Raw genomic sequence first — 14591 nt, 5'->3', positions numbered from 1 at the left:
GGAGGGGGGTAGAAGAGAGTTGGGGGAGGGGGTAGGGGGGCCCAAACCTCAAATCCCCCCTTGTGTGGTTAATGAAAATCATTGTGGAAAGAATCATTTTCTTCCCAGGATAGAAATCATTTGAGAGGCTTTATGCTTCTGACCCCCTGTGTGCCTTTGGACAGTTCTCTCTCTCTGTGCAGTTTTTTTATCCTCATCTGTAGGGTGAAAGGGTTTGAGGGGTTTATGAGCCTTTAAAAAAATAAAAAAATCAGAGAAGTGCTTTCACTTAATGAAATCCGATGCTAAAGCTGCATGAAAAACAGGTTAAAGCAGAGGTGCCATTGTCATCACAGAGCCCCTGTGCCAGATCCAGCACTGAGCTGCACCTGCTCAAAGCCTTACAAGGCAAGACTGAGCAGTGTCCCCATTAGCAGGTGGAGAAAGCAAGGCCCACAGCTTGGAAGTGGCCAAGCTGGGATTCGAACCCTGTCTGTTTATTGCACACACTCTGTTGTTGGTGCAGAGCACCCTCCTTTCTCCTTGTCCCTCCTCTGCTGGCCGTCAGGATGCCAGGGAGCACAGTTTGGAAACTCTAAGCCTCCTTCTGCCTATGAAATTAAATGATTCTATTGTAGATGGCAGTCCAATTAGCATTTTAGAGCCTGAAAGAAATTGGGTTGAGCTGGGTTTCTTTCTTTCTTTCTTTTTTTTTTTTTTAAAAGTAGGCTCCATGCCCAGCATGTAACCCATGGGGCCTGAACTCACAACCCTGAGATCCAGACCTGAGCCAAAATCAAGGGTCAGACGCTCAACCGACTGAGCCACCCAGGTTCCTCTGGGCTAAGCTGTTTTTTTTGTTTGATTGTTTGTTTGTTTGTTTGTTTTTTTAAATCCATCTGTGGCCAGTAGATATCTTAAAATAATACAATAATGGAGTGAAATGGACTTTACAGATCATCTCTTCCAGACTGTTCATTTTAGAGTTGAGAAGACTCAACCTCTGAGAGGGAAGCTACTTTCCTCACGTCACACAGCTGGTTGAGGGCCAACCTGAGTCCAGAACCATATCTACTGACTCTTAATCATGTTGCCTCCAATTATAAAGGTAAAATATTTCTGACCCACAACACCAGTCTGTGAGGAGACCTGAGTCTCTCTTGTGTAGGAGAGAAGTGGGAGGCCACCAGTGTTGTGCTGGTAAACCAGCTCACTCTCTCTCAAAAACGAAAGAAAGAAAGAGAGAGAGGGAGGGAGGGAAGAAGGAAGGAAGGAGAGAGAGAGGGAGGGAGGGATGAAGGAAGGAAGGAACGAAGGAAGGAAGGGTGAGCCTGATTTGAAGTGTTGGCCAATTTCCATGTTGTAAATGGATCAACATGATGTCATATATCAACATGATGTCAACTGGATCACAAAATTCCTGAAAATTCAACAATCGGCTCTTGTGAACCATTACAGGCCAGCTCCAGCACGCCACCCATTCTATCCAGTATGTTCACCCCATTCTTTATGATTTGGCACCATACAAATGAAGACGGAACTTTCTGGATGCCTAAAGTCAGAGACCCAAGAGCAAACAACTGAGACCGGCCTCAGGTCCAAGATGAGAAACAAGAGAAACATGGTGAAAAGTAGCTTTTAAAAGGAAAATGGCCACCCCAAAGCAGGAACAGAATGCCAGGGCAGGCACACCTCAAAGATCTCGAACCCAGCGATGTCCAACACGCCGATGAAGAATTGCCTCTGCATCTTGGTGTCCAAGGTCTTGTTGATCCTGACCACCAGCCACTTGAACATCTTGTCGTAGACGGCCTTGCCCAGAGCCCCGATGGAGTTGTGGCACTGTTCCATGTTCTGGCCCTTTTGCACAAACTCATTGCCTACTTTGACCCGGGGCCTGGTGATGCCCTTCTGGAGCTCCCCGGAATTGAGACCCATGAGATGGGAGACTTTGTCAGCCACTAAGTAGGGACAGAAAAAGCAGGTGATTGAGAGAAACATGATGCCCTGCCCCGGAGAACCCCGGCACCGTCTATTGTGGTTAGGGAAGGGGGAAGGGGAGGGTAATATAGACTCCGTGTTGCCCATGAGAAAAGAGACGTCTAGACGGTTTCCACACTCGCTCAAGGTCAAGTGGCAAAGCAGAGCATAGAGACCAGAATCGTGGCTCTGACTCTCTGTCACATCTCTCTGAGATTATCAATGTCTGGATATCCAAGCACATCTCTGAATCTCTTTACAGCATGTCTCTGAAATGCGCATGAAGCTTCAGAGAGCTGGCTGCCTCCTCCGTGAACAGCCCCAGCCGAACACCTACCCTCCGTGGTGTCCACTTCAGCTTGTTCCTCTCTGGGCTTCTGCTTGAACTTCATGTTCCCGAAATGCATGATGCCCCCCATCAGCTTATAAACGCCTATCTTCTCCTCTGGGCTGAAGCCCAGCACGTCAAAGGCAACCTGCCGGGAAGAGAAAGGCAAGATACTCCTGGCTTCTCATAGAGGCTGTGGCCCTGCGGTCGTGGGGGTGGCCACGGTGGTACGGCCTGGGCTCTGGAGGTCAGACACACCCTGGCCCGGAGGCAGGTCCGTTTTCCTCCAAGGAGCCCAGACCAGATGTTCTGCAATGTAGTCATTGTATTTATTTACCCTCGCTGGTCTGTGTTTAGTCATCTGCAAAAGGGGGATCATAGGTGGTCATAAGGATAAACCAGAATGATGTGTCAATGTTTAGTCCAATGCTTGACACATAGCACTTGATACATAATAACAAATGGGAAGTCGCATTATCATTACCATCATTATTACTGCTAAGGCTTCATGCTAGGTACTGGGAGAGGGAAAGGCAAAGGCGCATCAGGAATTGTTTCTATTGTCAGACCCTAACAGAACTTACAGGTGCTCAATGTCATAAAAGAAGAGAGGGGGTGCAGTGGGGAATGGGGAGACAAGAGGGTCACTTCTAGCTAGGCTGGAGTACGTGGCCCCCTAGGTTCTGTGGAATCCTAGTTTGGTTCTGCTTGCTATGACAGGCTGGAGAGAAGTGCAGCTCAGCCCCAGAGATCTCCAGGGGAGGATCTGGGCTGCTGCCTGGCCGCTTGGAGTGGCCCTCACCCCAATTCTGGTGACAGTGTGTGGGGGGCCCTCACGGTCTCTGTCTTGGCTCTCCCCGCCACGTGCCAGCCACGCCAGTCCACTCACATCTGTGATCTGCAGCTCCTCCCCGTCGTCCATGTTCTCCACCACGGTGACGCCCTGGCTCACCCAGTGGTACTCCTTAGGGTTGGGGACCAGCAGCAAACTCTCTGCCAAGAGCAGGAAAGCAGGTTAGCGGCTGAGTGACATGCAGTTTTCTTCTCTTTCCATTTTAAGCCAGATCCCTAAATGCCTCCCCTGTGCCCGGCATGATGATGGACATGGTGAGGTTACAGAGTTGGATAAGACACGGTCCCTCTGGGATCGCCCGGAGTCACGGAGGGACTTGAACGGGGCACACAATGAGCTTTAGGGTGGCAAGAGGGTCTCAGCAACCTGGTTGTGTCCTTCGCTACTTGGCCCAGTAGCTGGCGCCTACTGGGCCCCCCATAGATATTTTTGGAATAAATTAATTCATACCTTTCCCCTTCCTTTGTCCTGTAAAGAGCAGTTTATACTCTAAAGCAGGAGGTAACACAATGTCTGCAGTGGGCAGTAACAATCACTTGCACATAATATGCATGGATATTGTTGCTTTTACAAAGAAATACATATATTTTTTCTTCAAATGTGTGCCCTTCTTGGTCTATCTTTGTTTTTCCACTTTTGTAAGAGACATGGGTGCAAGAAATACTTTCATGCTACTGTTGAGAAAAACCAGAGCCCAAGAAGGAAGATAAATGTTGGCTGTCACCCTGCTCTAGGGTCAAGGAGGCAATAGGGCCTGGTGGGGAGTGTGGTAAACAAGAGAGCTTGAGCTCCATCTGAAGGGGCCACCACCACTCAACTGCCTTGATTAGTGGCATGTGGGAGGCCAGGCTCATGGCTCCTGGATCTTTTGCTACTCCAGAGAAACCAAGAAGTTGATGGTGTTATGTTTTGGTTTTTTTTTAAATGTTTTTTTTTTAAGATTTTATTTATTTATTCGACAGAGATAGAGACAGCCAGCGAGAGAGGGAACACAAGCAGGGGTAGTGGGAGAGGAAGAAGCAGGCTCATAGCGGAGGAGCCTGATGTGGGGCTCGATCCCATAACGCCGGGATCACGCCCTGAGCCGAAGGCAGACGCCTAACCGCTGTGCCACCCAGGCGCCCCTTATGTTTTGTTTTTTTTATGTGAAGTCTTCCAATTTCAAAATGCCATCCATTAATTAAAAAGGACAGTGTGTCTGAGGTAAATAAAGCCTAAATTTGAGTGGGGAACACTACTAGTCTCTGGTAGGGTTAGGAGGTATGTATGTGGGAGATTGAGTCTTCATCTCTCCCCTGACTTTATATCTTGAGGAGGCCTGCCATGAACAGTTGAGCAGGTCGGTGCCTGCACAAGAGCGCCTAGGTGAGTGAGTATACTCTGCTCATCAGACCATGTACTCAGTGTGGGCTGTGTCCACCCAGAGGGGAGCCTCTTGTTATTGCACATTCAGTGGTCCTGGGCTGACCTCTCTGCACCTGTCTGAGTGTTGGGCCCAGAGGCAGCAGGTCCAAGTCCCATATTCCAGGTCTGTGTCTCAGCCGTGAGTTGCAGGCATTCCAAAGCCCTATCTGTGGTATGGGTCTAAAGTGGTATTAAGTCTCATGAGGCCATCGTGAAGATGGGATGTGAGTTGAACTTTGAGAAAGTTCCCTGTAACCTATGCACGTAGCTCGAAGGGATTCCTGCAGAACCACGGGGTGAGGGGGGGGGGTCACTGGACCTTCTGCCCTTGGGAACCTTTTGGTTACTGAAACGAGAGGCAAAGCGAGTTAAGGGGCAGGCAGACAGACATAAAGATCTTTACCAATAAGTTCAGGTTTCCTGTTAGAGAGAATCTGGTAGAAAATGTGGTAGCCCCTCTCAGCGGCTTGCTGTGAGATGACACGAGATTTCTCTAAGAGATCTGGAGAGGAAGACACAAGCATGTCCATAAATACAGTCCCATTCTGTCTGGAGTACAGCGTGCCACGGCCGACGGGCTCCCCTCTCCCTATAGCCCCACACAATAGCCAGTCTGGCGAGCCATTCCCTCTGCCCTGAACACGGCTGCTGGGGGCCTGACTGCCCACGGAGGGGAGCCCAGGAGCAGGGCCAGCACCACCCCCCACCCCCCCACACTGGGTCCCACACACCATGTAGCTGGTCCCGCCCAGAAGAACCCTCCAAAGGGGGCCAGACTCACAGCTCTCGATGTCAGCTCCAGCCAGCTTGCCTGTCGTTCCGAAGTGGATTCGGATGAACTTGCCCTGAGCAGGGAGGAGAGGGTCGTGAGGGAGGATGCAGGTAGTTCTAGACCAACACGTGGGCCAGGTTTGGCCACAGTCCCTCATTGGCAGCCCCCCTGAATTCCAAGGGCGCTGTTTGGAATGTAACTGGGCCAGATGTCGCTGTACATGGAGCCACAGATTTCCCACACAGATAGAGAGGATGGACAGGGCTTGGAGCAAAACTTAGGGTCTGTGGGGTAGCCCCACAGGGCATTTCTGGGGAGAGGAGCCCTGGCAGGAGGGGCTGGGACTCCTGCGAAGTCTGCTTAGAGGCAGACATGGTGGTAAGTTGGCCCCCGGATGTAGGGGCACACTACTGAGTTTCCTTACTGAGACACCGCATTCCTCTCCCTGGCCTTTGGTAGAACCACTGGTAAATTCTGGAAATAGGTGTCTCTGTGTCTCCATCACTGCTGCTCCTGGCCTGTCTGCCCCCCCCTTCTCACCTGCCTTCCCTTCCTCCCGGCCCCAGCTCTGTTTACCTAGGCTCCCTGCCAGCCCACTGGCTCAGGCAATGAGGAGCCCCAGCAGGAGACTGGGAATCAGGAGGGAAGCCCAGCATTTCCCCTCCCAGGACAGCACCTCAGCTAGTGGGGAGGTGGAGCTCCCACAAGAGGGCTGAGCTAGCTCCAGAATCCACCAGGGCCCCAGGGACAGCACGTTTCCCGTATCCCTCCCGACTGGGAGGGGGTGGAAGGGAGGGATGAGAGGAGTTGTCCCAGCTTCCAGCCACTGTGAATCTCTGGCTCCCCCATCTGACTTCTCAGCCTCTCCATCACCGAGTTACCAAGTCTCTGCTTTCAAGCTCCTTGGTTTAAATGCTGACGTGAGCTCTGTTTGATATAGACCCCGACAGATAAGACCTTAAAAATCTCTGGGAAGGAAATTCTGTGACTTGCCTCATTCCATTTGCATGTTTAAATCAGCCCCAATTTCCTTACCTGGAACCTGTCCCCCCCAACTCCCCCCACCCCTCCCCTACCCCCAGGGGCCATGGTTGCCGCTGCTCACACTTACAAATCTAGAGGAGTTGTTGTTTCTGATGGTCTTGGCGTTCCCGAAAGCCTCCAGTACAGGGTTTGCCTGGATGATTTGATCCTCCAGGGACCCCTGACCCAGAGAGAAACACAAGGTTGGGTGCTGCCTGGGGATTCAGGGCTTTCAAAAGACTGTGGCTTTTGAGCCAGGAACTAGGAGGGGAAGGGCCTTGGGAGGCCTAGAAATCAGGGCAGGAAGGAACCCGAAGACTGTCCCTCTGCAGCCTTGACATTGGAGGGGCACCTGGCAGATGATGGGCCTTGCTTCTTAGTTGTTGTTCCATGCTTTGCTATTGCTGGAGAGACTCCTGAGTGAACCTGAAAACCCTTCCCGGGGTGTCTCTGGTTTCCTCACAAACTCTTCTCTGCTTTGTGGGCTTTTATAGATGCCACTGGCCCAGCTATTGCTCCTTGTGTCCCCGGCCACCAGGGTCTGCAGAAGCAGCTGAAGGAGGAGCTGGTATTCCCCTTTCTCCCCTGCCAAGCACCAGTGGCCCTGCCACCTGCCCTTCTGGGGAGGGATGGGACCTGGGGCAGTGGAATACATCTTGTAGGAGGAGACCCAAGTCTGTGGGCTCCTTCTCCCTATGTGGTTCCACGCTTCTCTCCAAGCCTGTCTACTCCTCTGTAAAATGGCCCCAACCCACAGGACAGCTGCAAGGGTCACATGGGCTCTGCTGTGTGTGCCTTCCTGTGTGTGCCCCCCTGTTTGTGCCCCCTGTGTGTGGTTCCATGTGTGTGCCCTCCCATGTATGCCCCCCCGTGTGTGCCCCCCCGTATGCCCCCCTGTGTGTGCCTGAAGACAGGGTGGGCTGGGGTGACAGACTCTAGGTGTGCCCGTCGGCCCTACCTTTCCATCTGAGGACTGTTTGCCAGTTCCTCTGACGTTGGCAAAGTACTGGATGACCTTCTTCGTGTTCTCAGTCTTGCCAGCACCAGATTCTCCACTGCAAGTGGAAAACGGAGCAGACGAGTGAAGCACCAAGAGGAGATTGGCCACAGAGAAGCAAAGCAATAGAAGGTGCAGGCTGAGCGTTCCCGTGATTCATCCCTCAGCCAGGACAGGGACAGACAGCTGGGCGCAGGGTTGGGGCACAGAGGCCCCCCTCAGTTTCCCAGGTGCAGGCTTGATGTCCTGCTAAGCCCACTCACAGCCTGCAGATTTCCATACAAAGTCCCACCAATTAATTCTAAGAAGGCTTAATTACATCTGTAAGACACAAACTTAATTATATGTATATAGACTGAGAGACAGAAGGGACACTTACGTGATTAGCATAGACTGATTTTCACGATCTGCAGGGAAGAAAACAGCAACAGGAAGATGTAATTAGGAAACACTTAGAAACTAGACATTTGACATCACCCTGGCCAATCAGTCTGCATCTCCCTGCATCCCACCCAGCTTGGAGGTGGGCTGCAGCAACCAGCAGAGGCCCAAACCCCCGAGGCCTGTGGGGTCCACGGCCACATGCCTGCCACTGCAGTGTGCACCTTTGCAGAAGGGCCCAGAATTTACCAGCCCCATCCTATACAGCTACCCAGTCACAAGCAACATAATGAAAATCCTTTCACGGGCTACCATGCCATACAGCAGAGATCGTACGGCGAATGGTGTTGACTTGAATTCTGGGCAAGTGACTTAACCTGGCATCCATGTTTCTGTGAAGCTTAGATGAGATGCGGTGTGAGGTAGGGGTGGTACTTTGCAAGTGCCCTCACCCTTACCGAGCCCTGGTACCTGGCATTAAGATCACATGCTGCTGCTTCTCAGCACGTAGCCAAGAACTTCAATGGGCTGTATAGAGTCAGGGTCGGGATTGGGTAGCCCACGGTTCTAAAGCGTTTGGAGCCAATGGCAAAAAGAGTTTTTGTGGCCCCCCCTGAGAGCCCCAGCAGGCCCCACCGCACTCACTCATGAGCATGTCGTGGTAGGCGTTGTCAGAGATGGAGAAGAGATGGGGTGGCATCTCCGTGCGCTTTTTGCCTTTGTACATGTTGGCCACGCGGGCCCCGTAGATGGGCAGCCATTTGTAGGGGTTCACTGTCACACAGAACAAGCCCGAGTAGGTCTGGTGGGAGGGGAGGAAGACAGTTAGCTGGCCTTCCCTCCTGGTGTCCTCTTCCCTCCAAGCCCTAGCCTGTCCTAGAGTGGCCTGGCCAGAGGGCGCTGCCTGCCTAGAAAGATACAGTGGCAAAATCTGTATCTGAGCGTCTAGTCAGCAAGCAAAACAATCCTTCACTTTCATCTATATTTGTTTCATTTTCCTTTGGTTTAATTATTTGCATAGATAACACAGTCACTGCATGGACGAATACGTGGGAAGAAGTCCCCCCAGCAGCTTGGTGCCCGCCTCCTCCTCCCCCTGGGGAAGCACTGTGTTAATTTCTAACACCCCCTTCCTGGTTTTTGATACATATACATACAAGTCCAGGGATGCATTCTTCTCCCCCCTTCTTATTTTTAAAACAAAAGATAGCTTTCTGTAATACTGTTCTATATCCTATCTGGCAGATTTTCCATGAGAGTTCACAGAGGGACTTCTGGGGTGTTTTAAGAGCTGCAGAGCCCTCCCTGTGTGGGCACAACCCCTCCTGGTGGGCAGCTGGGTTTGATCTACTCTTAAGAGGGGGCACCAGCTTCTCTTTTCATCACAAGACCATTTTGTAAGGAAATCGTCCCATTAAAAAGAAAAAAAAAATCAGAAAAACCAATGAGGTAGTAGAGAAATTATCGGAGGGGAGAATAAGGGAGGGCAGAACATGGCCACGTCTGTGGGTCCCCATCCATGAGTCCCAAACTGTCCTTCTCCTTTCTGGATGCTCACATCCCCCTGATACCACTCCCCCCACCCGGTGCCTCTTTTCCGGTCAACTTTAAAACCTTCCACTTTGGCCCGAATGGGGATAAACGCCTCCCCACCCCAGCCTCTTCTTAGCATAGCTGCACTATACATATTGAGTTTTTAATAAAAGGAATCTTATTAAATAGAAAGTGATCCAAAGAAAGAGAAACAAAGATGAGATAGAGCCCACTTAAGGAGTTGAGAGTATGACACACAGTGTATCACCCTGGAACTCCTGCCGCTGTGTAACTCTTTCCTGCCAGTACTGTCTGAGGGTGGGGGTGGGGCGGACAGCAGATGGATGGATGAATGGATGGATGGGTGGATGGACAGACAGGGGGTGACATCTAACAAGGTCGTATGAAGTCACCAGGGGGAAAATGATGTCTTGATGGTGGAGTTAACAGGGGTGTGGTGGGGAGGAAGAGTTCCGGATGACAACCTCAGGAAAGGTGTATCAGCTGCCTGTGGAGATGGCACCATCGCTGAGACATTGAAGGCTTGGAGTGGATGTACTAATGTGTCAGAAACATGGTCCCTGTGCCCTTATCTGAGCCATACTGTGTGCTGGTTGCTGGGAAAGAGTAGCAGCCGTGCCCTGCCCATCGGGAGGGGGGCAGACGATCTGCAGCCACCTCTCATCCCCTCACCAGCCCTGGGCACTCACATAGATCCTCATGTTGGTGTAGCGTTGGCGTAGATTGTTCAGGACGCTGGCCTCATTCAAGAAAGTCATGTCCGCCATGTCGCTGGCTTGGTAGAATTTGGGTGGATTCATCTGCTGGACATCATCCTTCTTCACAGTGACAGTCTGGGTGGGGGAGTGTCAAGACACAACGGGAATTAGGAAATAGTACAGCCCACAGCCATGTCAGCTTCTGGCGCAAGGTACCACATACTCTCTGGTATCTTGGAAGGAGCTAGAGTCAGGTGACCAGTGGGCCCAACTCCCGGTCCAGCCATGTCCCACTGTGTGGCCTGGGCTGAGGAGGGACCTCCAAGGCCATCTGAGTCCTAACTGCCTCCCCTCTGAAATAGGGATGACAGTAGCTTCCTTGGCTGGTTGCTGGGAGAACCTTATTAACTTAAGCGGGATCACGTAAAATACCTTCTAAGCAGTAAGTTCCATCCCTACATTCAGAGCAACTCTGGGCCTGCTTCTCTTCCTGCCAAGTCCATTCTGATAGCTGAGCAGAATTTGCTCTTCAATCCCAGCGACTCTTTGCAGAGATGTGACTCTTGGCTCTCTGCCTTGAGAATTGGTGGAGGCTTCTAAACACCAGTGAACTTTTTCATTGAAAAAAAGGGGGGGGTGCCTGGGTGGATCAGTTGGTTGAGAGTCTGACTTTTTTTTTTTTAAAGATTTTATTTATTTATTTGAGAGAGAGAGAGAGCACAAGTGGGAGGAGGGGCATAGGGAGAAGGAGAAGCAGATTCCCCACTGGGTGCCAAGCCTGACGTGGGGCTTGATCTCAGGACCCCGAGATTATGACCTGAGCCAAAGTCAGACGCTTAATCAACTGAACCACCCAGGTGCCCCTGAGTGTCTGACTCTTGATTTCAGCTTGGGTTATGACCTTGGGGTCATGGGATCAAGTCCCTCGTTGGGTTCCACGCTCAGCATGGAGTCTATTTGTCCCTATCCCTCTGCTCCTCCCCCTGCTTTTTCTCTCTCTATCTCTAAAATAAATAAGGGGGCATCTGGGTGGCTCTGCCAGTATAATAATAATAATATGTTTATAATATAATAGAATAATGTACAATAATAAAATAAATGAAGTCTTTAAAAAAAGACATTTCCCTGCTCCCACCAAGCCACCTTGAAGAATAAAATTGAAAGCAAGCAAACAAACAAGACCGAAATAATAATAACAATAATAATAATAATAACAACAACAACAATAACACCACACTGAGTACTGAGCAGTAAATGTGTCAGGGTGAAAGTAGCACAGGGTTAGGAGTCTGGAACGCCTGTGCATGGCAGTCAAGCCCCAGCCCCCCTCTGTGCCCCAATTTCTTCATCTGTAAATGAAAACTAGCACCAGCTCTTAAGTTCCAGCATCTGGGACCAAAGCTCAAGACACGTGATCCAGAAAACAAACATCTTTGAGCTGCCTGCAGCCTGAGATGTGAGGCTTGAACACATGCTGGGATTTCTGGGACTTTTAATAATTTATGAGTCCACTAGGCAGATAATTTGAAACCTTGACAGTTCTGGAAAATCTACCCGCTAATGGTCACCACACCCCGTGGTAAATCAAGCTGGGTTTTTTTCAGAGTTCATTTCCGGGACTTCCCAGATCTCTGGGCCTCGCCCCCAGGCAAACACTTATCTCTCTCTCTCTGTCTCTCTGGGCAGCATAGGCAGAGGACAGGGGACTTTGCCTTTATCTCTGAAGTCAGGTGAGTCAGTCTTTCTGTCCCAAACCTGCGGATGCTCACAGAAGTTACGTGCTGTCCTTAACGTGTGTGCAAACGCGGGCCCCTGGGCTCCACGTCATATGTTACTCCGTACAACACTGCAGTGCTCTGCCCTTCTGAAAAGCAGGTTCTCCTGAGAAGCCAGCTTGACTCTTGTGTTCCAACCCCCTTGAACGCAGGGATAGCCTCATCTCCCTGCTGCCTCTCCCCTCGAAGGGAAGCAAAGCACAAAGCTCAGCTCAGCTGCCGCAGGTTCTGATCACAGAAGGTCTCTGGCCCCTTGTCTTCCTGACGTTGACCGAGGACCACCTCACACTCCTGCTCACACAGCCCACCACGGAGAGATGGTGTGGTGACGTGGGGGCACGTTGATACAGCTAGGTTTGAATCTGAGCTCGTCATTTGCCGTCTTTGTGACCACGGGCAAGTTACGTAGGGCCTCCTTGATCCTTTACAAAATAGGAACTCCTAAGATCCTACTACGTAAGATTATTGAGAGGACCAGCGCCTCACCAGGAATCTGCCGCAGGGTAATGGTTTAACGAACCAAACTTTCTACCCACTCTCTCAAGTCACCCTCACAGTCAGACGCAGTGTAGACCAGTGGAGAGAGTGATGTGCTGGTAAACCAGCTATATGGCGGGGGTGGGGGGATCCCTGATCTATACCATTGGTCAAGACAGCAAGCTGCCAAAGGTTTCATACTCGGCTGCAAAGTGCCTGGTTGTTTAGCGTTGGGTGTTGGGTCCTTGCAAGCCAGGACAAGCCAGCTCCAGCACACTGCCACCATGCAGCAAGGGGCTGTGAGCCTCCATCTGCGGACACGCAGGCTGGAGAGCTCCCCGGGTCAGCCAGGGTGCTGTGGGCCCTGCCTCACACTCCTCGTGCCGTTGCGGGCACGCAGTGCAACTGCTGACGTCTGGGATGCTCACTGTCGTGCCGCATGAAGGCTGCTCGGGACTTTAAAGATCAGTAACTCCTGCGACAATCTCGGGCACACATGTGCTATCTCGGAGCATACAAAGTACTTCCGGGTGTCTTACCATGTTGGAATCTCTTCTGGGAGAGAGTCAAAGCTCAGTGAGGGCAAGTGTCTTGCCTAGGGCCACGGTTTGAGTGTGGCCAAGTCTGAACTAGAACCCAGCACACAGGACTCAGAGGCATCTGCTCCTCTTACCACCCTGCCTCTTGAGTGTGGACAGCAAGGCCGGGGTGTCTGCCAGTCCCTAAGCTTGGATACATCCTGGAGATTATTCCCCACTCACCTGGTTGTTGATTGTCTTCACGGTGACCTGGTCACCCTGTTCAGACTGGATCTCCCCAGCGATGAAGCCCTCTTTCTCGTCTTTGACCCAGCAGGACTTCTTGATGTCATAGGGCTTGTTCATGGCTTCAGTTCTCTCCTTTTCTGGAGGTGCCAGGAAGGGCATCGGGTCCACATCGTCCCCACATTCACCTCTGTATCCACCAGGCATCGCAGCTTGGCGAGGGAGGAGCAGGAAGGAACCAAGGGAGGGAACCAGGGCTTCCCTGGGTGCTGTAGGGAAGAGCAAGGACAGTTTGCCAGGACTGATGGGTAGGCTAGAACAAATGCCCCGAGAGAGATGAGGCTTCTTCTCTCATGTCACTTTGAGTGTCTTGGTGCCATTAGGTCTTAATAATCAAGAATTAGAAATTAGGTAATAGCTTCTCAGAGTTGTGTACCCACCCCCACCAACCGCAAAACACTTTTGCTTCTGTCCTCTCATATGCCCCTCACACTAAGGCTGTGAGGTAGGGATCAGGAAGCTTGTTTTATGGAGGAGAAGACCGGAGCCTGGGGAGGCTAAAGCAAGGATTTTAACCATGAAATTAGGACAGGAAAACAGTTGCTACTTGGTTTTCGCTTTCTCTTAAGGTATGAACAGAGGCCACATGGCACAGTAGCACCCCAGTAACAGTTTCTGTTGGGTTTGTCCCCAATAGAAACCACAGCTAGTTTCCTTTCATTTTAGCATAGTTGCAGACACCTCAAAATATTATTTACCCTCATCTCAACTTTGAAATTATGGTCTTATTACATCCTCAGTTAGCTGTTATTTAAATCTACTTACAAAGAAGTAGACTTTTAATTACTGTATCACAGGTTAACTTTTAAATATTTTGATAACTGTGTTTTAATACAATTGGTTTCCTTTGTAACCCTATGTAGGTTTTTTTTTTTTTAATGTTTTTAAAGACACTAATCTGAGCTGAGGTCTATGGGTGTTGCCAGATGCTAAGCAAGTTCTTGGTCCAGAATAATTGTCCCGATTCAATGATTACCTCTCTTAAGATGAGGCCCTCCTGGGGGCAAGCCTGGGCCCCTTGGTCTCTAAAACCACATAATTTCACCAAAACACCAAGAAGTAGGAGACTGAGGACTCATGGTAGCAGAGAGAGAAGTCAGGGGTATCCCAGTTTGTCTTGGGGGTGAAGAACCTTCTCAAAAGTTTGGGAAGGGTGTGGTTCTGAGCGCCTTTGTCAGCAATGCTGTTCTAGAGGCCGAGTCCAGCCTTCAGCTCTAAATAAGACGGCTGGGGAGGGAGGGTCTCAGGCCTGTGCCTCCCAGGATCCCCGCCTCCCCGAGCTATCCTCAGGAGGGCTCCAGCTTTTCCTGTCAAGGGCATTGATGTTTCCAGAAGAGGCTGACCCAGGACAGGCAAGAGGTGGCAGCAAAGCAGACACTTCCTCTTGGTCTCATCTCTCTGTGGCGTCCATCTCTCTGTGGGTTCCCCAGCCCCAAAGCTGGTCTGTTTCACAGAAAATGAGAAAGAAAGGAAGGGGGTGGGCGTCCTGTGCCATCTGCTGATGCCTATGCTCCCTCTGGACAAAATGAACTTTTTAAATTCAGGT

General features: G+C 50.8%; 1 protein-coding gene across 1 annotated transcript in view; it reads right to left on the bottom strand.

The window, feature by feature from the left end:
• The window catches only part of LOC100483776 (myosin-16), a 61692-nt gene extending 48122 nt beyond the window's left edge, over positions 1-13570 (bottom strand). The window contains exons 1-12 of the mRNA XM_011231026.3: positions 13426-13570; positions 12983-13254; positions 9961-10104; positions 8363-8519; positions 7716-7743; positions 7298-7394; positions 6428-6520; positions 5326-5389; positions 4948-5046; positions 3177-3280; positions 2297-2435; positions 1672-1940 (exon numbers count right to left, since the gene is read on the bottom strand). Coding sequence (XP_011229328.2) covers positions 1672-1940; positions 2297-2435; positions 3177-3280; positions 4948-5046; positions 5326-5389; positions 6428-6520; positions 7298-7394; positions 7716-7743; positions 8363-8519; positions 9961-10104; positions 12983-13254; positions 13426-13465 — 1506 coding nt within the window. The 5' untranslated portion in view covers positions 13466-13570. The remainder of the gene's footprint in view (positions 1-1671; positions 1941-2296; positions 2436-3176; positions 3281-4947; positions 5047-5325; positions 5390-6427; positions 6521-7297; positions 7395-7715; positions 7744-8362; positions 8520-9960; positions 10105-12982; positions 13255-13425) is intronic.
• Positions 13571-14591: the final 1021 nt, after the last annotated feature.

The sequence above is a fragment of the Ailuropoda melanoleuca genome, chromosome 10, assembly GCF_002007445.2.
Source record: "Ailuropoda melanoleuca isolate Jingjing chromosome 10, ASM200744v2, whole genome shotgun sequence".
NCBI classification, from domain to species: domain Eukaryota; kingdom Metazoa; phylum Chordata; class Mammalia; order Carnivora; family Ursidae; genus Ailuropoda; species Ailuropoda melanoleuca.
Note: the sequence above shows the minus strand (reverse complement) of the source record. Positions and strands in the feature narration are given on the sequence as shown.